General features: G+C 60.9%; 1 protein-coding gene across 1 annotated transcript; it reads right to left on the bottom strand.

Annotated features, from left to right (window-relative positions):
* Positions 1 to 27,978, bottom strand: VSTM2L (V-set and transmembrane domain containing 2 like). Its single transcript, XM_062202352.1, has 4 exons — positions 27,858 to 27,978; positions 8,431 to 8,600; positions 6,843 to 6,893; positions 1 to 273 (listed from the first exon to the last, which is right to left on the bottom strand). The coding sequence occupies exons 1-4, from the start codon at positions 27,976 to 27,978 to the stop codon at positions 1 to 3; spliced, it is 615 nt and encodes a 204-aa protein (XP_062058336.1).

The following is a 27,978-nucleotide window of genomic DNA, read 5'->3' as shown; positions in this document are numbered from 1 at the left end:
CTAGAGGCTGCAGGCCTCCTGGTCCACCGAGCGCTTCCTCAGCTCCTTGCCTGGCTTGGGGGGGGGTGGGGCAGGCGCGGCTGGAGGGGCTTCGGGCAGGTGCAGGACCGAGTTCTCTCCCGGCTGCACCCGCAGGTATGCCTTGACCTTGTGGTGCCGGGCCTTGCCATCGCTGAAGTCGATGACCCGACACTCGTAGGTGCCTTCGTCCGTGGGCTTCACCCGGGACAGGCGCAGCTTGTGCGAGATGTTGCTGCCCACGACCTTGACCACCTGGGGGCGACAGAAAAACCATGACCTGTCCGCCTGGGCGGTGTGGGGTCCTGTGGGCCCGGGGCCACGCCCACGAGGGCGCACACCTGAATGTCTCCATGAGCCTCAGTCACACAGCAAAGGGGAAGCTGCCTGAGAACAGGACCATGCCCGGGACCCCCGTGCAGCTGTCAAAAAACCTCCTGGCAAAACTCCGCCCAGAAAAAGTCTCTGCTGTGTGTGGAGTTGAAACACCGGGAGCGGAGGGGCGGTTTAGCACAGAGTTAAGACACCAAATAGGACGCCTGTACATATCCCGTATCTAAGTGCCTGTGTTTGAGCCCAGCTCCGGCTCCCAGCTCCAGCTTCCTGCTAGCAGTGCTCTGGAAGGCAGCAGTGGGCGGGCCAGGTAGTCGGGCTGCCGCCACCCATGCGGAAGACCGGACGGAGTTCTGGGCTCCTGGCTTCAGCCCGGCCCAGGCTGGCTCTGGTGGACATTTAGGGAGGGAACCAGTGGATGGAAGACCCTCCCCAGCCCCCGCCACCTCTCCTCTCTGTCTCTCTGCCTTTCAAAGCAATAAATGTTTAAAAATGAAATAAGCAGGGATGGAGGAGGAAGGGGTGTCCACCCTCCCTAGAGACGCCCGACCCCACCTCCCGCAGAGAGCAGAGATCAAGCCTCATTTCTGGGATCCCAGCTTTACCCCAGGATCCTCCCACCCTCCGGCTCTACCGGCTCCCAGCCCCGCGCTCTACTGGCAGGGCCGCCAGCTTTCCTGTTTCTGCGGCCCCCAATGCCCAGAGCAGGAAGCCCAGCTTTGGGTCAGGTGGGACGGCCTGCTGGTCCCCCTGCCCCACGCGAGGGCGGGGATGAGGGGAGCAGGGGCCGCGGGAGGGCGCTGTAGGCCTGCCCGGGCCCAGCAGGACCACCAGTCGGCTCACCAGGCTGCCCGGGCTCCCCCCGGCCAGCTTGTCATCAGCTCCCTGGTGTGGCGCTCTTCTGACCCCACGGCCTCTGCTTAGGCTTCTGGGGCTGCCCGGGGGCTCGTCCCCGTCTCCCCTGCTGACGCCCACTCATGATCTCAACTCCCTGTCCATTCCCGCTGGCGGAGCGTTTCGAGCCACCCATCTGTTGACTTGGTTTGGGTTTCTCCCCCTCCCTAAACCGTAAGCTCGGCGAGAGCAGGGACCGGATCGATGTCGCCGTGCAGAGCTCAGCGCCCGGTAAACCACAACCGACAGGCGTCAAGGATCGCACTCGCCTCACTTCCTTCTTTCTCCAGCGGCAGACGCTTTCTCGTCATGGGTCACAGACACGTGAGGATGCCCACTTTACAGACAGTGACACGGAGACTCCAGAAGGAAAAGCCACCCAGCCAGGGGCGGGCACTCAACCTCCAAACGCTGAGACAGGCCCACAGAGGGTCCCCAGAGCTGCCGGGCCTCAGCAGGGCTCCTAAGGCTCTCGCTGGGGATTGGATAGGTGAGCAGCAGTGGGAGCCTGGCCCATTCTCTCGCACACCAAGCCTGCCACGCTGATCCTCATCTCCCAAGTGGCGGGAAAACAGGGGCTTATGGGTACAGCAAGAGGCACCAAGGTGGGCCATGGGCAGAATTTCCCAGTGCCACCAGCCTCTCTTGGCGTGGGGGCCGTGAACGCGGTGGCCCCTCCCCAGTGCCAGGCCTGGCTGCAGCCCACCCCTTCCTGCCTGCCAACTCCATCACCTCGGAGCAAGGGTGCGGAGCTGTCCCGCGGTCCTGCCGGGGAGGCGGGAGATGCCGCGGCAAGTGCGCAGCGGGAGCGAATCACCTCAACATCTGCTTCCCTCACGGATATTAATTATCCTTCATTTGTCAGCCCTACAAGGCGCTAATGGAGTAATAATGTGCAGCGGCTCGCGGGGAGGGGGCCACTGAGCCCGGGACCCCCTCCCTCCCAGCAGACACAGGTGGCTTCAGAAATAAGGGCTCCTCCCCCTCAGAGAGGAGGAGGGGACAGGGAGCCTGGAGCAGGCGCTGGAGGCTGGCACCGCCCCCCCCCCAAATCTCCTGTGCCCCAGCTTTGGCTTTCTCTGGCTGCATTCACCCATTCATTCGAGGAAAGTTTCCCGCGTGCCTAGGGCCGGCTGTGGACCCCCGCAATGCCCACCAGTCTAACAGAGAAGCCGCACGGAGGACAAGGGCGCAAGGTGACAGTCTCCTCCAGCCCCCATCTGCAGAGGGCAATCAATCAACCCCAAGGCAGCAGGAGCGGGGCTGATGCGGGTGTCGCTGGGGCTCTGCTCACCCAGAGATGTTGGGCGGACGCTGCTAGGCCCCCCACGGGCTGGGTACGGAAGCCGAGGATCAGAGAGGTGACGGGATTTTCCCAAGGCCGCCCAGCTGGTGACAGACACCAGGCCTTCGCCACGGTGGGCAGAAACTCCAGGCCTGCCTTCCCAGCCCCCACGGTGGGCGGCGGGAGCAGCCTGCCGGGTCTCAGCGTTCACAGGCTGCATGGCCAGCCCTGGCCCAGCCCTGCAGTGCGGCTGGAGAGGCCGGGGAGGGAGCCCCGGGGCGGCCCGGCGGTAAATCATCATCACCTGCGGCTCAGCATCGACAGGCCTTCGCGGTGCAATTAAGCACCTAATTACGCTGAAAGAGACAAGGCCAAGTCCTCGGCACGACCAGGCTCGGCCTCCTCCCGCTCACCCCACCCCCACCCCCGGCTCAGACCCTTCCAGGCGCAGCAGGGACACCCCTAGGCCCAGCTCTTTCCTCCCAGCCATGCCCACCTGTGCCCATCCTGGCCTCCTGGCTGAGATGCAGCCCCGGGAGCAGGGGTCACATGGTCCCTGCCCTGCAGCTCCCTGGCGGGTGCTCCACCCCTCCCCACCAAGGCAGGGCTCTCCAGACCTGGGTCCCAGATGGCCTAACCTGCCCGGCCACACCTTGCCCGCTCACTGTCCCTGTTTTCCTTCCTCTCCGGCTTAGCCCGTCCCAGAATGCCACGGGTCTTGCTCAGAACATCCTTGGGCCCCTCCCTCTTGTCTCCAGAATCCAGACTCCCCACACTGGCCCAGACAGGGTCCTGGCCTCTTTTGTCTAGGCAGTGAGCCCAACCTCCTCCCAAAACCACTCTGGCCCTTTCCTGGCCATTCCTCTGCGACAGACAGCTCATTCAAAACACCCCTGACTCCCTACAGACCCCTCACCACCTCCACCACAATCCGTGCTCTCGCTGCAGATGGCACCTCCTCCAGGAAGCCTGCCGGCCCCCAGGCTAGCTTGAGTCCCCTCTTAGCAGCTCTCAGAGACCAGGGCAGCTTTCATTTTGATGGTCACGGTTGTCATATTTCTATTTATCATGGTGACCACTGGATTAATGCGCACCTTGCACACTGGACTGTGTGTGACCTTGACCCTCCCAATGTGTCTTCTGCTTAGGGTGATCCCAGCCACCACCTGGTGGTGATGGAGTCCCCAGGAAAGGGGAACATGTGTGGAAATTCTCACCTTATCTTAAAATTGGGCCTTTGGGGATCATCTCTACTTGGAAATGGATTAAAGGAAATTGACCCAAATTCTAGCTCAAAAGACTTCAGTTAGATGTCAAAGAAAAGCTTCCAGGGGCTGACGCTGTGGCACAGTGGTGCAACTTGTAACGCTGCCACTTGTGACACTGGCATCCCACACAGGAGCACTGGTTCACTTCTCATCCAGCTCTCTGCTGTGGCCTGGGAAAGCAGAGGACGATGGCCCAAGTACTTGGGCCCCTACACCTGCATGGGAGACCAAGAAGAAGCTTCTGGCTCCTGGCTCCTGGCTTTGGATCATCCCAGCTCTGGCCGTTTCAGCCATCTGGGGAGTGAACCAGCGGAGGGAAGATCTCTGCCTCTCTGTAACTCTGCCTTTCAAATAAATAAATATTTTTTTGACACGCAGAGTGGACAGTGAGAGAGAGAGAGAGACAGAGAGAAAGGTCTTCCTTTGCCGTTGGTTCAGCCTCCAATGGCCGCCGTGGCCAGCGCGCTGCGGCTGGCGCACCACGCTGATCTGAAGCCAGGAGCCAGGTGCTTCTCCTGGTCTCCCATGAGGTGCAGGGCCCAAGCACTTTGGGCCATCCTCCACTGCACTCCCGGGCCATAGCAGAGAGCTGGCCTGGAAGAGGGGCAACCAGGACAGAATCTGGCACCCCAACCTGGTGTGCCGGTGCTGCTAGGTGGAGAATTAGCCTGTTGAGCCACGGCGCCGGCCGAAAATAAATAAATCTTAAAAAAAAAAAGACATGGGAATATTTGGCCTGGATCCCTGCCTGCTCAGTGACCCCCTGTGGTTACACAACCTGGATCCTTCAGGTCCCAAGGTCCCTAGCTGGGACCTTGTGTACATACATGTACATGTGTGTGCACATATATACATACCTGTGCACATACATGTACATGCATGGGCTCCGCATCACAGTGTATGTGACGTGGTGTGAGTGTATGTGTGTGATGTGGTCTGGGTCTATGTGTGTGTGTGTGTGTGAAAGTCACTTGATAAATATTTACTGGGCACCCACTTTTTGCCAGGCTCTGTGCTGGGCCCTGGGAATGCAACAGTGAACCACGCACAGTCCCAGCTCCCCGGCTCCCCACCTTGGGGGAAGACAGACAGGAAGCAGACTCACAGAGGGGTAACCACAGACGGAAACAGAGCCGGCGGGGAGAAGCAAGGGGCACTGGCCGAGCACAGGGCCCGGGTGGCTCCCTGAGCCGAGCTCTGCAGGAAGAGAGAGGGGAGCCGGTGCTGACCAGTTCTGGTGCAGAGGGCATGGCCTGTGCAGAGGCCTGGGGGCGGGAAGGACCGGGAAGCTGAAAGGCCGCCAAGGTTGGCAGGAACAGGGCAGTGGGGCTGGCCGTGGCTGCCCCACCTCTAAAATGGACGAAGGCTTGGCCCCTCCTGTAGAGGTGGCTGGGATGAAATGAGTGGGTGCAACAGAAGGGAAAATGCCACGGAGAGAAGTCTGAACCCTCTCAGACGGCCGGACCCAGGCGTGCCTCTGCTCACAGATGTTGGCCGGTTCTGCGTCTGTGTCTTTAAGAGCAGGCCTTTGTGTGGTGCTGTCTGCAGGAGCAGCTGGGCCCAGGACTGTGCATTTCCTACCCCGGCCCCGCAGCGCCCCTGCTGGCTGGAGAGGGAATGCACCGCGTGGGGGAGTTCCAACACAATCACGCCAAGCCCATTGGTTTCTTTAACTAATTAGCATGGGCGCGTTCCCCTCAAGTAGGGCCCAGCAGCCTCAACTTCAAATCCTCAAGTCAATTAGATTGTTCCCTCCTTTCCTGAGCTGCTCCTTAACCCCCAACAAAATCATGGGAGACAGTCGGGAGGAAGGGGGAGGTGTGGATTCATACAGGTCTCCGCCTGCCAGCGCTTCACCAATGGGTGTTTGGGCACGAGATGGGGCCCCAGACGTGGCTTGCGCTCGGCAGAGCATGGCGGTGTGGAGTGGACTGGCGGGAGCTGGAGCTGGAAATGGCTTGAGTTTCCAGACCCCGCCTGCATCCGGGCCAGGCAGCGCCCAGGGCGCTCTGAAGGCAGGTGCTTGTCCTCTTCTTGCTGGCGCGGCCAGAGCAGCCCTACCTTGGCCCTTCGCCCCCACGTCCCCCTGTGCCCACTCGCTATACCATGGCCTCTCGTTTGGTTTCTCTGTATCTAACTGGCCATGGCATCCTGAGTTCACCCACAAAGGCTTGAAAAATCTGTGCAAGAACCAAGCAGAGAAAAGCAAGTTTGGAGAGGTCACACCCCCCCGCCCCATCCTCTAACACGTGCACATCTGTGCCCCCAAGGGCACCCGCGTTTTCCCAGGGAGTTGCTGCAGCTCCCGACGTCAGCCCCACGCACAAGTCCAGCCTGCTCCCCGGGCCATGGCTATCCCCAGGTCGGCCCCCTCTCCTCCGTCTTCCCTCCACCATTGCCTCCTTTCTCAGTCCTGCCTGCCTCTCACAGGCCCGGCTTTGGGTGTCCGATCCCCCCAAAGCCATCACTCCCAGAGCACTGCTGGGCCCCAGCAGTAGGCCGGAGACAGGCCCCAGCAACACCCTTCACCCTTGGGGTGACCTCTGGCAAGGCTTCGAACCCCTGAGCCCCTTGTGCCCCACCTGGAGAACGGGTGACTGCTCGGCCTTCCAGGAGTCACGCACCCAAAGCTCCAGCCAGTCCTGAAGGCCCCACCCTGGCAGCCAGGTCACCAGAGCAACCCTGAGACGCCGGAGCAGTCAGCCATGATGAGCCAGAAAAAGCCGGCTCAGCTCCACTGATTTTGTTCCTTCCCCAAATAAAAAATGCTGCACGAGAGGCAGGACGCGCTGGGGCGCACACAGCCTCGGCCGACAGCAGGGAGCGCGTCTTCCCTCCCTGTGTCATTCTTTGCGCCCGTCATTCAATGAACTTGAAAAATCTCTGGCTTTTAAAACACAGAGCCAGACCATTTCCCCTTCGCCTTTTCTCCTCCTCCGTCTTCTGGCCCAAGTTGCCTGCTGCCCTGGACCAAAACCAATTTTTTTAAGTGACAGCTGCATCCTCCATTAGCGCCCGGGCAAGCAGTCATTATCAAAACTCACACTTATCTTGGTGGCGTCCTGTGCTGCGTCTTCCTGCTGAGATGCCTTTAGCTAGTGGGAGCGGGAGGGGCAGAGAGAGCAGAGACAAGGTGTTAGCAGGGTGGGGGTGGGGCGGGGACCTGGCAGGAGCTGAGGCTCCAACTACAGATGTGATGGGGGCGGTGGGGAAGGGGGAGGCGGAGGGGTCTGGGGTTAGGCCCCTCCGCTCTCTGTGTCCACTCAGAGGACGGTGGGGGTGGGGACAGGGTCAGAGCACAAGACTAAAAGAGATACCTGGAAAACCGTCTGCTCCTGCTACGCCTTGAGCCGCCTAAGGGGACCTTATATGAACAGGAGAAAAGGTAAGAGCCTGCTGGGTGTGTTCTAGGAGTGTCTGTCTATGAATGTTTGTGCTATCCGGTGTTCACACACACACACGTGAACGTGTGTTTGGGGAAGATGCCGTGGGAACCCTGCCCATGTACCACGCCCTTGCAAGCTGACCTTGGCGTTATCCTATCACAAACACCTGCGACTCTTTCTCCAGCCATTGGAGGTCTCTGAGGCTGTGCGTGGCTGGCTGGCCACCCCCAAGAGCCAGACAGGCTGCTGTGTCCTTGTGCGCGGGAGCACAGGGGAATGTGGGGGCCGCCTGCTGCGTGCACATGGAGGTGTGCAACTCCCCGTGTTCATAGATTGCTGAGGCGCAGGCGTGTCCCGTGTGTACAAATGCCCGCGTCTTAGATGGAGTCCCCAAAACCTGACTTTGAGGCAACGATTCAGGAGCAAATGGGTTATCTGGGAGGAGATTCCAGGAAATAGGAGTGGGGAAATGTGAGTGGAAAGGGCGGGCGTGAGTCCTGGGAGGTCTTTGCTACCCAGCAGTTAGCACTGCCGGCAGGTGCAGCTCAGTCCCGCTCCACGCTGGGCGCTGCTGGGAGAGAGAGAGGAGCACTCCTCCGTTTTGCCAGCAGAGGGACTGGGAGCTGGGGTGTTTATCCTCGCACCCTGTCTGTGTGGGGTTGGGGGCTGCTCCCCGGCTCCTCCCACCTGCCCTGCTGGCCAGCAGACACTGCTGTGTGGAGAAACCCTCAGGCAGAGTTGTGGGCAGGGGCATGGCGGGCAGGCAGGGCACACGCAGCATCCACGGTAGCAGGTGTGTCCACGTGAGCAGGTACACGTGGAGAGCTGAGCACCGGTGCAGCGGCTGGGGTGCTGGGGGCCTGTTTGTGAGTGAACTTGGGAATGAACTGAGCAACCACGTTGCCCTTATCTTCAGGGCCCTATACAAAACCACTGTCCGTGCAGCTTACGGGTTGGGGAGAGTGAGTCCCGAGACCCATGCTGCTGCGTAGCCTGGAGCCAGCTTCTGCCCCTCTGGCCTCAGTTTCCCCACCTGTACCCCCAAGGGGAAGGCCATTCTTGCAGCAGTTCCAGGAGCTCAGCCTCCACTCGGGGTGGTGCCTTATTCCCCATCATCAGCTGAACCCCTTACCCCAGGAGGAAGAGGAGATGGGGGCCGCAGAGGCCGCAGAGGACAGATGGAGGGGCAGAGACACCTGCCCGGGCCAGCACTTCCCCAGCCCCTCAGCATCTCCCAGGGGCATACCTGGTTGGAGGCCCAGGCCTGCTTGTCGGTCCAGTCCCGATGGCTCCGCACATACCACCACTGGATCTCAAGCGAGTAGGAGGGGGAGCCGCTGCCACGAAACGAGCAGGCCAGCTCCACGTCCTCGCCCGTCCGCGCCGTCATGTCATGGGGTGTCTCTGTAAACAGGGCTGTGGGAAGGACAGAGGAGTCATGGCCAGGGCCCGGGAACAGAAGGATCCCCGTGCAGAGCTCTGGCCAGGGGGGCAGGGGGAGGGGGCGCTGCGAGCAGTGGGCTGGAGGGAGGGGCAGCTCCCCAGGGAGCCAGGCGGGCACCTGGGGAGCTGGTGAAGCCAGGAGAGGGCCTGTGGCAGAGAGGCAGCTGGCAGGAGATCCCGGGCCCCAGTGCCACACCAACAGCCGGGCCTCTGCGGGGGATGCCGGAGTGGAGGCGGCTGGATTGGCATGGAAGCCTGGTGGCCAGGGAGGGGGCTGCCAGTTTCATCAATTCGTCTAGATTCTTCCAGTCGCTGCCCCCTCAGCGCCCCACCCCCACCTCTGGATTATTCTCAGCCCCAGGACACAGCAGCCGGAGGCATCTTGGCCCAGAACCCTCCCAACACACCCCAGTTGTTGGACCCAGGCTCCAGGTGGGGCTGCAGGACCTTCTGCCCCATCAACTTCCGGTCTGACCTGTGAGCAGGCCCCCACCGCCCGCCCGTCCACCGCCTGTGGCAGTTCTGGAACAGGAGCACAGAGCTCCTGTGTGGATGGGCGCTCCAGGTGAGTGGGGTGGAGTTAGAGTTCCCTGTCCGCTCAGGGCACCCAGGCTTTCCCCAACTCCCAGAGCAGGTGTCTCCAGGATCCCCAGAGGAGCCCTGCCCCACCCGCATGTCCCCTCCATGCCGCCAGGTGACCAAGAAAACAAGTCCCCCCCGACACACACTGTGGGCCTGGCCCCGCCCTACCTTGCTCTGTCTCTGTCTCCACCCTCCCAGCAGAGGGAGACTGTCTCCCCGGGAAACAGCGGGGGAAACCGCAGGCAGGCTCGGCTCGCTCGCCCAGGGACTGCTCTCAGCTCCACCTCCCCACCCCTCCCTTCACAACCTGGTGGCCCTGCCCAGAGCAGCAACATGCTGACCCCAGCCCCAGGGGCCTTTCCTGCCCCTTCTCTCCCTGCTCAGCTAAGCTCAGGACAGGACGACAGGCAGTCCTGGGCTGGGGAGGTGGTCCCTGCCTCGTCCCCTTCCCCTGAGAGCCTGAGGGCTCTGGGTGCTGGGCACTGGGTGTGGGGGAGCTCCCCTGGGGGCTCTGCCCTTCCTGCTCTGCTCAGGGGTTCCGTGTGCAGCCTCACCTGAGCAGCAGGTGCCTGGACTCCAGAGAATGAAGCATCCCTGAGCCCCAAGGTCAAAGGTTTACACAGCATCTCCCGAGGGCTCCCCATGTCCCGGGCAGTTTGGAAGGGCCAGACCCTCTCAGGCCCCCAGAGCCTGCTTGGTGAGAACGAGTCTGAGCTGTTGGAGCTGAGCCTGCCTGCCTGTGTGTGTGCGTGTGTATATGTGTGTGCATGTGTATATGTGTGTGCATGGGTATATGTGTGTATGTGTGCGTGTGTATATGTGTGTGTGCGTGTGTATATGTGTGTGCGTGTGCGTGTGTATATGTGTGTGCGTGTGTATATGTGTGTGCATGGGTATATGTGTGTATGTGTGCGTGTGTATATGTGTGTGTGCGTGTGTATATGTGTGTGCGTGTGCGTGTGTATATGTGTGTGCATGTGTATATGTGTGGGTGCATGTGTATGTGTGTGCCTGTGTATATGTGTGTGCATATATATGTGTGTGTGCGTGTGTATATGTGTGTGTGGGTGCATGTGTATATGTGTGTGTGGGTGTGCATGGGGGGCCTTCACACAGCCAGCCAGGGCCTGGGCCTGTCTTGCCCCCACTGGGCAGGAGGCAAATCCCGGCTCCCCACCCCACCCCACACCTGGGCATCCTCGGCTCCCCCACTCCTCCCTCCCTCTCCAGCACCCCGCCCAGCAGACCCTGAAGGTGCACCTGCCAAGGATTTCCGGAACCCAGTCCCTTCTCCCCATGGGGCCCAGCCGCCATCACCTGTCACCTGGAACAGTGCGGGGACCACCTCACTGTCATGCTCCACACTGCCTCCTCCACCATCTAGTCTCAAAACATCAGCCAGGTGCACGTGGGCCAGACAAGCCTGTCCTGTGCCTTCTCTACCCAAAATGCTTCCCGTGCTGTCCTTTTGCCCAGAGAAAAGCCCAGGCTCGGGAGGCGGGCGAGGCCCTCCTTGTCAGGCTGCTCGGCTCTGGGGTCAGCTGGGACTCAGCTCCCTAGTCCCACCTCCTTGCTGGTCCTAGAGTAGTGGACCTGTGGAGTGGAGTGGAGTGGAGTGGAGTGGAGTGGAGACCTGACCTCAGGACCATGGCACTCACTGCTCCCTCCACCTGGCACACTCTCCCCTAGGTTCCCACATGGCTCCCTCCTGCCCGTACTCCAGGACTCTGCTCAGACTTCGCCTCTTCAGTGGGGCTTGCGCTGCCACCCTCGCCTGCCCACGCGGTCAGCGCGGCCACAGAACGCTCTGGAATGAGCACAGGGGTGGACATCTGAGCTGAGGCAGCAGCCACCTGTGTTGCTGAGTGCTTGCAATGGGACTGAGGACTTGAGCTTTTAATTCTATTTCATTTTAACTCATTTAAACATCAATGAAAATAGCCACTTGTAGGTAGCGGCATATCGAATATACTTATTGTGTGTTTATTGTCTGCCCGCCCTTCCGGAACCCGAGGGACGCTGCCTGACTTGTCCATTGATTGATCCCCAGCCACCAGAGCTGGCCTGGCCGAGGGCGGATGTGCAGTAAGAACTTTGTGAATGAATGAATGGGTGCATGAGTGAACAGATGGGTGGGCAGTGGTGCAGAGGCGCAGGTGCCAAGGGGGCCTCACCCCGTGTGTCCTGGGCCAGGCCCAGCCCTTAGAGCCTTCTCTGATGTCTGCTTGACAACTTGAGCAGAGCCCGGCGGGGCCATGGAGAAGCTGGGTCACCAGGAGCAGCCAGGAGGCGATCAGAGTGAGTCCTTTGCCCAGGACACCAGGTTCCACATTGATGCCTGTCCCTCTGCCCAGCGCCTTTGCAAAGTGGGGATGGAGGAGAGCGGTGAGGCCCCTCATTGGATCCGAGGTGACAAAGCAGTGCAACCCCGCTGGCGAGAGACAGTGAGGAGCAGAGGACCGTGACCTCCTCCAAGTGCCATTGCCTGAGCCACAGAAACCAGAGCGCTCACCCCCGCTAAAGCGGGTGGGCAGGGCCCTGCTCAGCCCAGGTCAGCAGAGCCAGGCTGGGTGCGGGGCTCAACATTGCACCTCCACACACACAGACACATGGGCCAGCTGGGGACCACGCCTGGCGGCAGGGGCACAGGAAAGTTTGTTTGGGTCCCTTGGTGGCAGGAAGGGCAGAGTGAGCTGCGCTTGGTGGAGGCTCTGCCAGGGTGAAGTGGGGAGGGGCTCAGCCTCCCTGGGCACAGACCCCACCCGGACACGGGGCCACAAGCTCCTCTCACTCCTGCAGGAAGCAAGGCTCGGAGCAGGCAGTGCTGGGTCAGTGGGCCCGGCCCCAGGCCCCGCCAACCCCAGGCAGACCGGAGCCTGGAGGCTGATGCGGCCACTGGTGGCACTGCCCAGCGGAAACAGAACGGGAGCCACGCTGCGTGCCAGGCTCCCGTGGAATATTCTGTTCTCTGGCAGTCACGTGAGACAGAGTAAAAAAAAAAACCTGGTGAAATTAATCTTAATAATGTATTTTCTTTAACCCATGATATCAAAAAATTATCATTTCAAGATGTAACAAGAATTCTAACGAGACATTTTACATTCTTTTTTGTGTTGAGTCTTGGAATCCAGAGTGTCTTGTACGAGCTCACAGCACGCCTCCGTTTGGACCAGCCACACCCCCAGTGCACAGGGCCACCCCGCCAGGCGTCCTAGCAGGCCGTAAACGGTGGCAGCCTCGGGTCCCAGTGGCTCAGAAGAGGCAGCCGCGGCTCGGCTCTGGATCTGAACCCAGACCTGACTCCCAAGTTCGTGCTCTTCCCGGGAGACTCAGGTCCCTTTTGTTTGCAGAGCTTTTTCTAAGAGGAACAGTCCCAAGTGGGCACCCAGGGTCAGCCAGCAAGGCAGTCATGTGACACATGTGAGTGCAAAGGCCTGGACAGGCCCAGGCAATCAAGGAAGGCTTCCAGCAGGAGGCGTTGCCCCCACTTCAGCTCTAGGGCACAGGGAAGGGCTTTGTTCAAAGCTGGGCTTTGGGTGGGACACAGGGAGAGAATCAGGCCCCGTGGGAGGCGGGGGAGTTGGCTGTGGGTGCAGCCGCTGGCCAGGAGAAAAGCACACCCGGCAGCGGGAACGGCGTGAGCACAGGCGGGAAGGAGACAAGAGAACTTGTCCACTCTATTTATTGCGTCCCTACTGCATGCCAGCCACACAGACAGGGTCTTGAATACTCTCAGATCCCCTCCCATCTGACAGGTGAAGAAGGGGAGGCTCAGAAAAGAGTCACCCAGAGCTGGATCTGAACCCAGGTCTGAGCAGCAGCCCCAGGGCTGTGGTCCCCCACCAGGACTTGGTCTGAGTTATCAGGCCAAGGTCAGCCACAGGGCACCGCCCTTCTGCACCCCTCTCCCACAGGTCCTCTCACCTCCACCGCGAGCGGGCAGCTCTGGTTCCCTCTAACTCTGAGCTAGGATGCCACTTCAACACCCGGAACCGGAAGGCCGGCGCTGCCTGTTCGCATGGTGGCGGTGGTGGTGATGAGGATGAGAAATGCGGGCAGTCTGCTTGGTGCTGGCCAGTGTCCAGCCCTTAGCCCCCATTTCCTCGTGCTGCTGCCGTAACGCTGGGAGGGACGTGTGACCAACACTGTCCCCGCTCTTCAGATGGCAAGCTGAACCCCAAAGAGGCTTAGTGACTTGCCCGAGACCACAGAGTAGATTACGGTTAAACTGAACCCCAACTCCAGAGGCGTCTACAGCAGGAGCCCCTCTCTTCTGGACCATCCCCGGGCAGCCCTCGCTCCAGCCCCCATCCCCACGTCAGCATCACCGCTGAGCGTGGGCCACAAAACCCGCCTCTGACTTCCTCTGCCCTTGAACTCTCCCTGCCTGCTCAGGTAACCGCACAGCTGGTCCCCAAGGAGCGCAGAGTAATTAGCGACTTTGGAGAAGGAGGCCGTCTCCTCTCCAGCCCCAGGGCTTGAGCCGGGCTGGGCTTATGCAGAAGACAATTAAACTCAAGTCCACAAATTAGGATTCCCTGGAGAGGGGAGGAGACGGGGGCTTGATTGAATGCAACACCTTCTTTCCTTCTGCTTTTAACTGGGAGCGATGTATTAATTAATCCCGGCCGGGATCCGCCCATCAGCTGCAGGGAACCAACCGCTCTGTGGCCCCCGACCTGAGTCACCGGGTTTAGTTCCTGGGAAAGGCAGGAGGTGACCTGGGGACCTCCCCTGCCGGACGAAGGGGCACAGGCGAGCAGGCAGGATTAGGCCCCTGCTGCTGGCCCTCACGACCAGCAGCTGCCCAAGCCCACCTGGCCCACCTGGGCCCAGCCAAGGGGACAGACCCCCAGCCCGGCAGCCAGGCAGACTGAGGGATCCCCTTGTAAAACACAGTGAGCTGGGACAGCACACAGAGGCCGATGGTGTCGGGAGGGGCCGCGGCTGCTACCGAGGCTCCGTCCTTTGCATTGGAGGCCCCCAGTGCACCAGCAAGTCCACGTGCCCAGACCCTGCAGGGCTGGGGTCGCGGCCTCTTACTACAGGCAGGGAGGCTGAGGCTCAGAGACCTGTGTTGTGGGCCACACGGCAAGCTGGGGCAAGAGCTGGGACTCAACCTCGGGACCCCAGTGTCCAAACTCTTCCCCCGATGACACAGACAGAGCAAGGGGTGGCCACGGTCCCCTGAGCCTTTGCCAGCAGCTGCAGTGCCCAGGCCCAGAATAGAAGGAAGACGAAGACGAAGCCTCATTTCACCCTCTCCGAGCTTGGTGAGGAGGGACTGTGATGAGCCCCATTTCACAGAGGGCGCACCAAGGCTCAGAGAGGGAGCACACACAGTGCCTGTAGTCATACAGCATTTCAACCCCAGAGCCTGCTGCAAAGGTTTCCTAAGCCCCTCCCATGTCAGCTCTAAGAAGCCTAGCCCAGGCTGAATAGCAGGCCTAAGAAGGGGTTGCTCCTGCATTTCACGGGCTGCAGATCACTTGCCTGCAAATCTCCCTGGCTCCTGAAGTCAAGACACACAAAAGCTCCATGGGACGCAACCCCAGAGACCCGGGCCAGGGACCCCCAGGACCCAGGAAGGCTGGCTGTGTAAGGGCCTGCAGCAGAGGCCTCTCCTCCCCGGGGACGCGCCCGAAGCAGGTGCTGGGCGTTCTCTCCGGCTCCTCCCGGGCAGCCCCTGCCAGGCTGCCTGCAGCAAGGGCGAGCGAGGGTGCTTCGTTTTGGAACAGGCGAGTGCAAGTGGACAAGCAAGAGAGGAAGGCATTTTGTTGAAAAGCTTGAGGAACCCAGCGAGCCCTGGTGGCGAGATGAGTGCCTGCGTGGGCACCGGGGGGTCAAGTCCTCCCTGCAAGAAGAAACAGAAGCGATCCGTCCTGACGGAACCACTGCCTGGGCCCCGAGTCAGGCCCCACACAATGCATCGCCCAGGGAGGGTCAGACAAACACACCAACAACATCTGAGACTAGGCCTGGACCGCCATGGCCAGTTGCTCAGCGTGTGCGCTATTCACATGGCCATGAATCCGAGTGCCCCCTAGAGTTGTGCAGGACAAGCTGCATCTAGGATCCCTGGAGGGAGGTGCACGTTCTGGACGACCCAGGGGAAAGACAGGCCCCTGTCTTCCTGGAGAGCCGGGGAGCCTTCTAACTGGAGGGGCACGCTTGGATTCGAAGGCTGCCTGGGGTCTACACAGGAACCGGGAAAGGGAAGGGCATCCGGGAGCGTGGGTTTCCTACATGCAGCTTCCGGGGGCCAGCGACCCCGTCTCCAGGGGACCCCTGCCCAGCTGTCGTATTATTTACTTCATATGTATTTTCAAAGCAGCTTTCTCTTTTTACTTAAATAAATCCAGCTTAAAAGGAGATTTTTATGACGGCCATAAACAGAAAATCAGCATCACTTGCCATAAACGGAGGCCAGCTGTAAAAATAAACACCATGAAACCCCAGCAGCATTGGGAATTCTAGCTGGGGAAGGGGCCAGCCCAGGGGACCGGGCTGCAAAGTCCTTTTTCTCTCGTTGACAAAGGAGCCTGGCGAGGGAGGGGCGGGCGTGTGGTGCAGAGCAGAGATTTGTCTCCGAGGGTGACCGGAAGGGGCTTGGCATGCAGGCTTCCTGCAGGCACTGGTGCGATCCCACCTCTCAGGCTTTGCTCCTGCTGAGCCAAACCCAGAGGACCTTCCTGCCAGGCACCTGTCAGCTGCCCACAGCCTCTTCCGGTCCGGCTCTGGGGGCGGGTCCTGGCTCACTCACCCTAAGGTTCCCCAGGCTTTGCTCAGGGAGTGGGGACCAACAGTTACTTGAGGGACAAGGAGAGCCAAGGGCATGCGCCACGCTACTCGGAGAGCGAACGAACAGAGACGAATGAATGAGTCCCTTGCAGTCCGCGCGGCCCACACCAGGCAAGCAGTTTCCTGAGGCATCAACTGGCACTCCAGAAAAATGGGGAAAAAAATGTTACTTCTGTAGTAAAGCAAACACGAATGTATGCCGGAACTGAATACAGGATTCATGAATTGTGAATGACATCGGAGCCAGCAAGGCAACATCGCCCCTGGCGGGAGCTGGGCTCCCTGCTGGAGGGGGGCGGACACCCCCGTCAGGAGCCTCCTGTCCTGGCCAATCCCAGGCCTCACTCGCTCCCGCAGCACAGGCTCCTCCCCAGGGCACAGGAAGTGTTGGTGTGCAGGCTGAAGCCGGGAGGAGACCTGGAGGCAAGGGAGAGCCTGGGGGAGGGGGGAGCCCAAGGTTTAGGGTGGGGGCGGGGATGCAAATTGCTGCTCTCTCCGGAGAGAGCTGTGTGGCTTTCTGTGAGTGACTGCACTTCTCTGAGCTGCACTTCCCACCTGGGTCACCTGTGAGAGACTTATCTGGGCGATTACGTGAACTAACGCAGGTGCAAAGTCTGCTTCCGTGTACAGGATGCTACAGACCCACAGTGCGCACTGGTGAGAGCCGCTCATTGCTGAATTATATGTATTTATTTTTTATTATTTATTTAGTTTGAGAGAGGGGGAAATTTCCTATCCACTGATTCACTCTCCAAACGCCCACAACAGCCAAAGCTGGCCCAGGTCAAAGTTGGGAGCCAGGAACCCAGACGGGTCTCCCATGTGGGTGGCAGAGACCCAAGCACTCGAACTGTTGCCTACCTCCCAGGGAGTGCATTAGCAGGAAGCTGGACTTGGGAGCACAGCCAGGGCTCGAACCCAGGCATTCCAAGCGGCATCTTAACCGCTATGCTGGGCCGCTGCTGTGGTATAAAGGGCAAGCCTCTGCCTGCAGTGTCAGATCCAATATGGTTGCTGGTTCGAGTCCCGGCTACTCCACTTCCAATCCATCTCCCTGCTAATGCGCCTGAGAAAGCAGTGGAGGGTGGCCCAAGTAGGGGCGCCTGCACTCACACGCGAGACCCGGAAGAAGCTCCTGGCTCCTGGCTTTGGCCTGGCCCCTCTCTGGCCATTATGACCATTTGGAAAGTGAACCAGTGGCTGGAAGACTCTCTCTCTCTCTCTCTCTCTCTCTCTCTCTCTCTCATTCTGCCTTTCAAATAAACAAATGTTAAAATAAAACAAAAATGAACGTGTCAGTGCATTCACAATGTTGTGGGGCCACCATCCTTGTCTGGTCCCCCCCCCCTTTTTTTTTTGACAGGCAGAGTTAGACAGTGAGAGAGAAAGAGAGACAGAGAGAAAGGTCTTCCTTCTGTTGGTTCACCCCACCAAATGGCCGCTACGGCCGGTGCGCTGCGCTGATCCGAAGCCAGGAGCCAGGTGCTTCTCCTGGTCTCCCATGCGGGTGCAGAGCCCAAGCACTTGGGCCATCCTCCACTGCCTTCCTGGGCCACAGCAGAGAGCTGGAATGGAAGAGGAGCAACCGGGACAGAATCCGGCACCCCACCCAGGACTAGAACCCAGGGTGCTGGCACCGCAGGCAGAGGATTAGCCTAGTGAGCCGCAGTGCTGGCCTGGTCCCTGTTTTCATCACCCCCAAAGGAGACCTGGTCCCCAGGAAGCAGTCACCCGGCACTGCCCCAGCCCCAGCCCCAGCCCCAGCACCAGCACCAGCCCCAGCCCCAGCCCCAGCGCCCGCAGCCAGGAACCTGCACTGTGTCTGCAGCTTGGCCACTCTGGCCAGCTGGTGTGAATGGAGCCGCGTCATCTGTAGGCTTCTTCCGCTTCGCACGCTGTTTTTGAGGCTCGCCCACTCCCGTTGTAGTGCCCGTCAGTGTTGTCTGAGTTTCCACCGGTCGGCACTTCTTAACACAGTAAAATACCCTGCCTAATCCCCACCCCCACCAGGGAGGCGGGAGGCGGCACTGCCTGCTCCCGGGAGAGCAGGAGACTGGGGCCCCCTACCAGGCAGTGTGGCCGCAGCAGGGGCAGGTGGTGCAGTGCCTCCCGAGGCCACTGGTACAGCGGTGGAATTACAAAGATAGGCAGGCTTAAGGAGAGCCAAAGCATCCTGGTGCTGGCACGATGCTGGGAGTTGAGCCGGTTTCCCCGGTGGAATTCCCGCCTCCTCTTCCCCTCACAGCTGGACCATGGGAGCAGGGGGGAGTGGAGAGAGAAAGGCAAGCGTGGAACATGCAGGGAGCCAGGACCAGGCAGGGGCTGGTGCGGCAAGCCGTGGGCGGCCGGGGCCAGGCAACATGAGCACCCTGATGTCTGTGTAGATGTCAGCTCCCGTCACCCTCCTGCACACTGCAGGGCCAGCGGGTGGGCCCCGGAACTCAGGGCTGCTGAGGGGTCAGAGAGGCCGGGGTGTGAGCGTCTGACCCCGAGCTCAGGCAGGGCCCCATCCCTGTGCCGGCAGAGCCAGAGAGGAAGGGAGTGGGGGAACCCCAGCCCAGGAAGGAGGAGGACGAAGAGGACTGAGGGGTGGGAGAGGCCCTCAGGCTGCAGCCAGGGAGGGCCAGGCAGAGAGCACAGCGCAGGCTGTGCAGGGCTGAGCCGCAGGAGAGGAGAGTGCGGCGGGCGCCCCATGCTCCTCTGGAGAGAGACTGCGGCCCCACCCCTGCCAGGACCTGGCTTGTGTCAAACTGCCCATGCCCAGTGGTGTCTGGGAAACCTGGGGCTCCAGATTCAGGCTGCCCTGGGTTCGAATCCCAGCGCCCTTCGTGGTGGGCAGACCTCTGAGCCTTGATTTCCTCATCTGTAAAATGGGGTTGTGGGGATCCACCAGGATCACACTCGCCTGTCTAGGCCCCAGGGCGCATGATTGTGATGGAGGGAATTAGGCTGCTAGCCATACCACCTCTACTCCAATTCCTCCCCCTGCGTGGCTCCCCTCCCCCTTCTCCCTGCAGGTGAGACTAGCCTGGCCCCAGCTTTCCAAACACAAGAACTATCCTAGAACCGGAGAGCTGAAGGGGTTCTGCCCACCCCCAGGGCCTTTGCACTTACCCTTGTTCCCTGTGCCAGGAAGGACATTGGTGCACTGAGCGGGATGGCAGCAGCGCGGGGTTGGGGGGCTCAGGCACCCCACTGCGGGGTCCAGGGGCACTGCCTGACAGCCTGGGGGCCCTGCCTGGGGCGGCCTCCCCATCCCTGCAGCGGCCAGCCTGCCCCTCCCCCGCAGGGAGGCCATTAGCACACCTTTGTTGGGAGCTATTTCCACCACCAGGCACTCCAGTCGCCGGGCCTCCATTAGGGACCCTTTCCCGGGGCTGATGACAGGCGGCAAACAGCTCCCCAGCGAGCCGGCCATAATTGCTGCTGCCTCGGAGGCCGGAAATGATTTTTTTAAACCTCACAAAGCAAAGCAGACACCCTGCCGTCTGCTCGCAGCCTGCCCCTGCCAGCCGCCACCCGCCGCCCGCCGGGAAGCAAGCAGGATTCGGAGGGGATTCAGGCGAGACCCCCCAGCCCAGGAGACACCCTTATAGTGCCGGCCTGGGGGAAAAGCAGCCCAGGCTCTGCTCCCTTGCTCTGGACAGGGTGTGGGGCCCAACCCTTGCCCCGCTAAGCCTCAGTGGCAAGGCCAGCCCGCGGAGGCGTGCCCAGGGGCCTTCCCCACGAAGCTGTGACCCTAGGGAGAGAGCCGGGGGGGGGGGGCCGACAGCCCCTTCCAGGAAGCAGCCCCTCCCCCCAGTCCTGCTGGAGCGCCCCCTTCCCACTCGCCACGGCTGCACCACGCATCACCAGCCTGACCACGCCCCCGCTCTGCTCAGAAAGCTTCCAGGGCCGCCTCTGCCCCGGGCATGCAGCCTTGGCAGCTCCAGCTGCAGCCGGCTTTTCTGAACACCCATACACACTCTCCAAAGGAGGCCCCTGCCAGAGCTGGCAGCCGGGCGTGGCTCGGTACTGGTCTCTAAAGTCCCCCCTCTAAGCCTTGGCAGATTTTGGCTACAGACCCAGAAGGAGCCTCTCTCCCCCAGGAAGTCTTCCCTGACTGCACCAGGGCACAGTGACGGCTTAGGATGGCTCCCTGGTCTGCACCCTGCCCTCTGGGCTCCTGTCTCTGTCTTCCTATTCTCCCTTCTGTTCCCTGGTCCCTGAGATGCTCACCAAGGACTTGCTGGGAGAAGGGAAAGGAGCACTGTTCCCAAGGCTGTCCAGGGGTCCCCGGGGGGGAGAAGGGCTCCAGGATCCACACGTGGCTCAGCCAGACTCGCCCGTGTCCAAGGGCCAGCCCGGACTCCCCTCTGCCTCGCTTTCCCCTGGGGCACTGTGACCATGCAGGCAAAGCCGGGGGGGCAGTTTTCCAAGGAGCCAGCCATGCTTTCCACGAGGAGCCGCTGCTCTCTGCGAGCTGCAGGGCCCTGCCCACTCCACGCGTGGCCATGCGTGCATCCATTCAGTAGGCACTTACTGAGGGTCTGCTCTCTCACAGTGGTCTTGGATGTCACCCGAGGAAGGGGCACGCAGGGACAGGGCGAGGCAGAGTGGGGGAGGCCAACAGACAGGAAGAAAGAGAGGAAAAGAGGCAGAGAAAGATCCAGAGAGGGAGGTAGACCCGGGCAGAGAATGACCCGGGGGAAGGGCGGGCAGAGCCCTGGCCACAGACCAGCACTGCTGGCCGAAGGTGAGAGCGCTGAGCCAGGTCTCTTTCCTGGGCCCGGCCCCAATCTCACCTTTCTGATGTTCCCAGAGCCTCCAAACTTCCCGAGACACAAGTCTGGAGGGGCTGGAGCGGGGTACAGATGGCACTGAAGCAAAGACCACAAACACAGGGTACCAGCTGGGCCCCTAGTCTGGGCAGTTCAAGGACCACCCAGACTCCTCCCAGCCCGCCAGACTGGAACCACACGCAGGCACTCACCCAGGCAGGGACATGCAAGGACCCCATCCATGCGCCCAGGGTCCCACCTCTCCTCACCAACAGTGCTGGGCATAGATCCAGGAGCCCGGATGCTCAGATCCATGCTCTTTCAAGCATCACAACCCCCAAGAGAATCCAACCAAGACAAGGCACTGGCCCCAAACAAAGCAGCAGCCCACACACCAGGCTCAGGGCACAAGGACAGGAACTGGAGCTCTGGGGGCCCACAAGCTGGGCTCCAACCCAGCCTTGCCCTTTGACATCCGTGCATCCTCAGACAAGCCACATCCCCCCCCCCCCAGGACTCAGTGTGGCTGTCTGCAAAATGGGTGTGTCCCTTTCATCGGGTGGGTGAGGAGTAAATGAGAGGAGGAGAGGGAAGTGACAGACACAGAGAAAAAGCCGGAAGGACACTGGGTAGGTTCCCAGACCCCCGAGGGCCCCGGAGTTAACAGGCACACATGCTGGATGGAATTCACCATCTGCTCTGCCTCATCCTCACCTGCTGATCACAGGACAAAAGGTGGAAGAGGCTCAGCGCTTAGGGGAACTTGGCACCATTCAGGTGAGGAAACTGAGGCCCGGAGCCACCCAGCAAGGCAGGGAGTGGGGGCAAAGTCCTTGAACTCCAGGCTGAGGTCACAAGGGAGCCACCCTCACACAGCACAGGGGACTGAGAGGGATCCGTCCTCATCACGCCCCCTCGTGGCCCACCCAGGCCCTTGCACTGGTGTCTGCTGCCTTGTGAATGCGCTGTGCTAACGCCCATTGTGTTCTGGCTTTGCTGCCCACTCCGCCGGTCTTCGCCCCTTCGCCCCTTCGGGAAATAAGGCAGACAGCCCCTCTGTTACCTCCTCCAGTTGATAACTGTTGGGCCCAGCTCACAGACCTTTGCTGATGGGGAGCCCACGAGTGGGTGCCCCAGGGGTGAGGGACCTCTTCCGGGCCGAAGGTTGCCCAGCTTTGTTATGCTCACGTGTTCTTAACGGGTTGAATTGTCTCCCCCCTGCACTGGCAACGCCAGGGGCCCTAACAGCCTGGCCCCTGGCAGGTGCTCAGCGGGCATCAGTGACGGAGCTCCAACACAGGACAGCAGCCCCCACTAGGAGGCACTTCCCAGAACAGAACCTGAGTGTGTGTGGGGGCACCCCAGGGCTAGTGGTTTCCACACGGGGATCCCTGGGAGTGCCTGGGCACCACCCACACGAGTAGGTCCTCAGTGGCTTCTATCAGCTACCCTACGGCTTCAGGCGGCCCAGTTGTCATGTGGTCAGCAGCTCTGTCAGGGAAGCCACAGCGCTGATGTGCCGGCTCCACTTTCCTAGTGCATACAGCAAGTGCATACTGTGAACGGGGAGGGCACTTGTCGGCGTCTGCCTGAGCTCACCTCTCAGGCAGGACCCGATCTTGCTGAGGCCCTGTGTGTGGTGCGGAAGAGATAAAACTGAGGCTGGCGGGGCTGAGACCTAGGAACTCCCCCAACGCTGGCTTCGAGGAGCCAGAGGGGGACCTGGAGCAGCCTCCCACCCCTGCCTCACCTCCCAGCAGTACCGCGGAGGCTGCTGGGATGGGCTCTGGATCCCAGGGTCACCGACTGGTGGGGGGATGAATTTCTTCCCCTTTTCTGATGGAGGAGACTCCCTGGGGGTCGAGGAAGGAGGGCACTGCCCTTGAACCCCATTACCCTCACGGCCACAGGGTCTCACACACACCCCAAGGCGCCGGGCCCGGGGCCGCTCATCGAAAGGTGACCTCAGCCTTGCCCATCCCGGGACGTCCTTGCTGTGGCCACAGGGACAAGGAGGGGCTCCAACGCTGGGATTACTTATTTATTTATTTCTTTTTACTATAAACATGGATTCCTGACAAAATTATTTGAATGTTTAAAAATATATTAACTTGGAGTGAACAACAGTTTAGGCATTTGACCCACGCCTGGTCCTCCTGGCCACCCATCCTTTCCTTCACTCCCTGCCGGCTCCCTGGGCTGGGCACTGCGCTGGAGCCCGGACGCAAGGGAAGCCGCCTCCATGTCCAGGAGCGCCAACAGTGCGCTGTTTCAGGCTGCCCTGCCCCTCTTCCTGGCACCTGCCCCTCCCCTGCATGCCCCGTCACTATTCTCACGTGCAGGATTCGGCCCTGGGCATCCTCCCAGGTGGACAGCATGGGAGTCAGCGTGCTCCCTCCACCACGAGGCCAGGTCCTGAGGCCTCGCCCTAGCGTGCGACCTCAGGCCTCCCCCCACTTCTTCTCGGGCACCGAAGCTTTACAAGCCCCGGTGCTGGAGCCCGCGGCTGCCAGGTGTGTGGCCGTGAGCAGCCGCTTAGCCTCTGCAAGGCTCGTTCTTGTCATCTGTACTGGGGGCCTGGGGAAGGCCCCCACCCCCCGCTCAGGGCTCCTGTAAGAATCAAATGAGACCAGGAAGGTCCTTCTGTGACACCCAATAAACATCTGCTTCCAGAAGTCTGCCTCTCCGCGCCCAGAATGGGACCATGTGACCCCACAGCCAGGGCACAGCCCCCCGCCGGCTTGGGGCAGATCCCCCTGGCCCCGGGCTCCAGTCCTTCTGTGTATAAGGAGGTGGGGAGGGACAGGGTGTGCGGGACCCTGATGGCTCCTCCCTGGGGCTCCATCTCCTGTCCTGGCGCCAGGTGGGCCAGAGGGGACACTCGCCTGGCTCCCACCGCCTTGCCTGTTCCTTTGCCACAGGGAGACTTCGTCTATCACCCCTTGCCGTCACGGTGGCAGCAGCCCAGTGCCCTGCATCCAGCTGGCTGCCCGCGGCTCCCCTTGTTTGGGGGAAAGGCTGTGGGAGCAGCCGGTGGGCAAGATGTCACAGCCAATTGGCGTGAAGGACTTGGGGGCGACGGTGCGTGAGGGCCAGTTCCCCGCAGGAGGAGGGCGCCACAGCCCCAGGCACAGCGTCCATGGGCATAATTGACAGAATAATCGCGGAGCCCGAGACCAAAGCCAGTGCACTTTCACCATCACAACCTTTGGAAGACAGGACTCAATTTTCTCAGTGCTCCAGCAACCAAACCAGCGGCTTATTGATGGTGAGATACTAGCAGTCCAGTGAGGAACACGAGGAAGCCAGAGTCATTTTTCAGTGCACAGACTGCTTGCCAAATGGCCCAGTGCCGCCCCCCTCCTCCCACCGTGCCCCACTGCTCCCTGCTGGTCACAGACCACAGACAGAACCTCAGGACAGGGAATCACTCAATGGATGAAGCGCTCGGCCAAGCCAGGGCCTTTGTCTGCATTGGGGTGTATTAATAATTGAAGGTGTTAGCCTGGTGCCTGTGTGTGTGCATGTGTGTGTGTGCATGCTGGCTGCAACGTGAGGTTTCCTGGGGCTCCTCGCAGGATCCAATACACTTGCCCCGATGTGGAACTCTCCCTCCCAGGCGAAGTCAAACCAGGGCAGCCCCTAGACCCCGACAATTCTCTGCCCCCACCCCTCCAATCAGGCACGGCTGAATGAGGAGCTTATTAAACTGTAGGTTCTGGATCCTATTAAGAACCACCTGGGCCAGCAGATTTGGGAGAACCCTGAGGCCTGCACAGTTAGAAATTCCATAGTGGTGGGTGGCGCTCTGAGGCTGGGGGTCTGCAAAGCTCCTCACAAAAGACCCTGCCTCCTGGATCCCTGCCCTGGTCCAGCTCTGGAAAGAGCACTGGATAAGGAGTCCGGCCCAGCAGCCTGCTCCTAACTGGCAAGATGCTGTCACTTCATGAGCTGAGGGCTGCTCTCAGTGGAGCCCCCGGTGCTTTGTGGGTCCTCTGGGGAGAAGGAAGGGAGCAGGGTGGGCTAAGGGTAGGTAGGGGAAGAAGTTTTGTCAGGTCACTGGGCCAGTCTGCCTCCAAGCCGTTCTGCAGGAAGCAGACCCAGAGCTGCCGGAGATACCTTCTTTCTGAACGCCCGGCTCCCTACACACTCTGTGGCCTTGGGTAAATCGCTGGTGCCCCCTGAGCCTGCTTCCTCGTGTGGCCCACACCAGCCTTGCGTGAGGGATGCCAGCCAGAGGCAGTTACCATGGGCCAGGGGCTTGAGCACACAGTAGGTGCTTCCTATATCTCGGCTCCCTTTCCCCCCACCTCTGCTCAGCTCCCGGCAGGGAGCTAACCTTTTCTGATAAGGGAAAAGAAATATTAATACAGAAAGAATCCACTACCATTTATGTAACACCTACTGTGTGCAGGTGCTGGCTACCACCCTGCCCCCCCAGTGCCCGGCACCTCTTGAGAACCAGCACCGTTCACTCCTCATTCACTCCTCACACCTGGACAAAGCTTCTGAGTGGGTCAACTGAAGGTGGAGGAAGAGGGGCAGGGAGACCCACGTCTTTGCCGACCCGTCTGGCTGCGGGCTCTCCCTCTGCCCAGCCCGGGCCAGGCAGGCAGGAGGCACTACGCCGGCGGCTGTGCTGAGCTCAGACGGAGCTGGGGTGGCGACCAGCCTCCAAGCGGCTGGCTCAGTGGGCCCCTCCCCAGCCCGCCACCCCCGCCCCCAGACACACAGACACCTTCCTGACCTGGCCACATTTCCTGAATCAGCTGAGGACGCATGGAGCTCAGGAATAATGAAACGATCAGGCTCCAATCTGCTAAACAGCAATTTCTGAGCCTTTTCAGCACACACAGCTTTTATCAAATTGGTATTCTCCTCCTGAACACAAATGGCTTATTAGACATGACCCACTTATTCGCCGCGTCTCACTATCATTAATAACAGTTTCTCTTTGTGATTAAGTGAGTGGCTCCAAACCCTTCCTGTGGTGGCAGGCACTTGGCCCGGCACAGGGGCAGCTGTGGGGGCCCCTCGGCAGCTACAACTTGGTGACTTGAATCCAGCAATGTCAGGCGAAGGCAGCCTGGACCCTGCAGGGCAGCACCGCCTGTCGGTTCTTAAGAGACAGAGGGAGCCCGGGATGAGGGACTCATTTGCTCTGGGCCACACAGGGGGTCTAGGAGAGAAGCCAGGATGCCCCTGCAGCCAGCCCCTCCCCTGGGCCTTGGTTGGCCCTCTCCAGGATGCCCAGGGGAGAGAACAGCTGGTGGGGGGGAGCTGGCCCCCTCTGCATACCTGGCACCAGGGGGCAGGCGGGGACTGTCACACAGAGGGCAGACCCTACTTCCTTGGGAGCGACAGAGTGGCACCCAAATCCTGGGTCTGGTGCTCGAGGGATGGGTGACTGCAGAGCCCCAGTCCTTGTACCTCTCAGGCTGCAAACTCAGGGAAGTCCTTCCTTGGAGAAGCCTGCCAGTGTTCAAGTTCCAGCTACTCCAAGGAACCCAGCGGACCGGGCGAGGAGGTGGGGAGGGAGGAATTCGTAGTTTTCCTTTGAATGGGAGGGAACCTGACAGGGAGACGAATGTCCTGGAAGAAGCACTGTCTTCGCCCCACAGCCCCTGGGCCCTGTCCTGACCCGGCCGCTCTTTCACCGTGACCTTGGGCAGCTCCCTTCACCTGCCTGAACCTCAGTTTCCCCAGCTATAAGTTGAATAACTCTCCGTGTTCACCACTACTCCAGCCACGCCGGGAGAAGCGAGGTGCACAAATGATTCTTCGAGCAGTGCCGCTGGGTGCAGTGAGGCAGAGGGTGCAGGGGGTCGCAGTTCACCAAAAGCGGAGACCCTAGGATGGCTTTGGAAGCCCCCTTCTCCCTGCGAGCAATCCACTTGTCCGTCATGCTCCAGCAAACCTCCCTGTCTATCACACACCCCTCACTCTTTCCTGTTGGAATAAATCACCCAGGCTAGTGCAGCCCCCCTGCCCCCAGCAGGCAGCATTGGTGCCACAGCTTCCCCCGCGAGACTGGGAGCCCACGCAGGCAAGGCATGGCTGGAACAAGGGTTCTTAGGTTTCGTCTGTGCCCCAGTGCCCACTGCGGGGCCTGTCAGGGAGCAGGGGGAGCCCCCACAGCTGCCAGCCTCAGACGATGCAACTCTGCTGCCAACTTGGGCTCCTATGGGGAGAGGAGCTTCTAACAGGAGCCCCGTGCTGGGCATGCATGCTGGCTCCCAGCTCCCACGGTGGCTGGAATGGACACCTCCCACATTTCAGTCCCTTTGGGCCAGCGATGCAGATGGGGGTACCCAAAGGAAAGGTAGCAGGGGTTTCCTGCCCACCTCTGGAAGCAACATTCCTCTGCCACCCCCCGCTTGGGCTGGAAACAGCACCCCAACTATCCCAGTGCCTCGGAGTGGCTCCCACTGACTCCCTCCCTGCCTGGCGCTGGGGTGAGGAAGCCGCAGCTCCAGGCTGCCAGTTCTCAAGAGGCAGGGTCTCCTACTCCCCAGGCCCTTCCCAGCAATCTCGGGGCAGGGTGGGGAAGGAGGCGGCAAGGGCAGCTGTGGGGTTAAACCCACAGATGGGCAGAGAGGAGTAGGCGAGCAAAGTGTGTTCACAAGTGAGTGTGAGCGCGCGCCTGAGTGCCAGCAGGCAGGGCGAGAGCCCACGACGCACTGCTTGATGCGTGTGTGCAGTGGGCATAGGTGTGAGTGCTGGTGAGTGAGGAGGGGACCCGAGGCGTGTGCAGATGCAAGCCAGGAGTTGTGAGTGTGAGAAAGCCGCGAGTGTGGCTCTGCGCCTTTCCCGGTGGCAAATGGCTGTGCCGCGTGGAGGTGCGTGGATGGGTGAGTGTGTGTGAGGGGCTTCTCCGATGCGGGAGTGGGGGTGCACCCCGGGAGCCCCCTCCTCTGCAGGCCTGGCTCGGGTGCCAGGGTGGGTCTGTGGCCCCAGCAGGGGGCGCCCCGAGAGGTCAGCCTTAGCCAGCAAGGGTTCAAGCCTCAGGGCGGCCAAGTTGGAGCAGCGCGGCCCGGGGTGGGGTTGGGTGGGGAAGTCCGCGGGGGGGGGAGGCGACCGAACTCACCGTGGCCGGAGACGTGGTTGTCCCAGGGCGCGCGGCCGGCGGCTCGTGTGGCGCCACCGAGTTGCAGGAAAAGTGCCAGGTAGTGAAGGGCGCCCAGCGCCACCGCGAGCGGGGCCCCCAT

This window comes from Lepus europaeus, chromosome 10 (genome assembly GCF_033115175.1).
Source record: "Lepus europaeus isolate LE1 chromosome 10, mLepTim1.pri, whole genome shotgun sequence".
NCBI classification, from domain to species: Eukaryota; Metazoa; Chordata; class Mammalia; order Lagomorpha; family Leporidae; genus Lepus; species Lepus europaeus.
Note: the sequence above shows the minus strand (reverse complement) of the source record. Positions and strands in the feature narration are given on the sequence as shown.

Bases quoted from the DNA above. Each gene is read 5' to 3' on its own strand.
- VSTM2L (XM_062202352.1), bottom strand. From the start codon at position 27,978: ATGGGGGCCCCGCTCGCGGTGGCGCTGGGCGCCCTTCACTACCTGGCA. The intron at 6,894-8,430 runs GTATGCCCCTGG...CGCTCCCACTAG, and splicing joins AGGCCTGGGCCTCCAACCAG to CTAAAGGCATCTCAGCAGGA. The intron at 274-6,842 runs GTGAGTTTTGAT...TGTCGCCCCCAG, and splicing joins AGGACGCCACCAAGATAAGT to GTGGTCAAGGTCGTGGGCAG.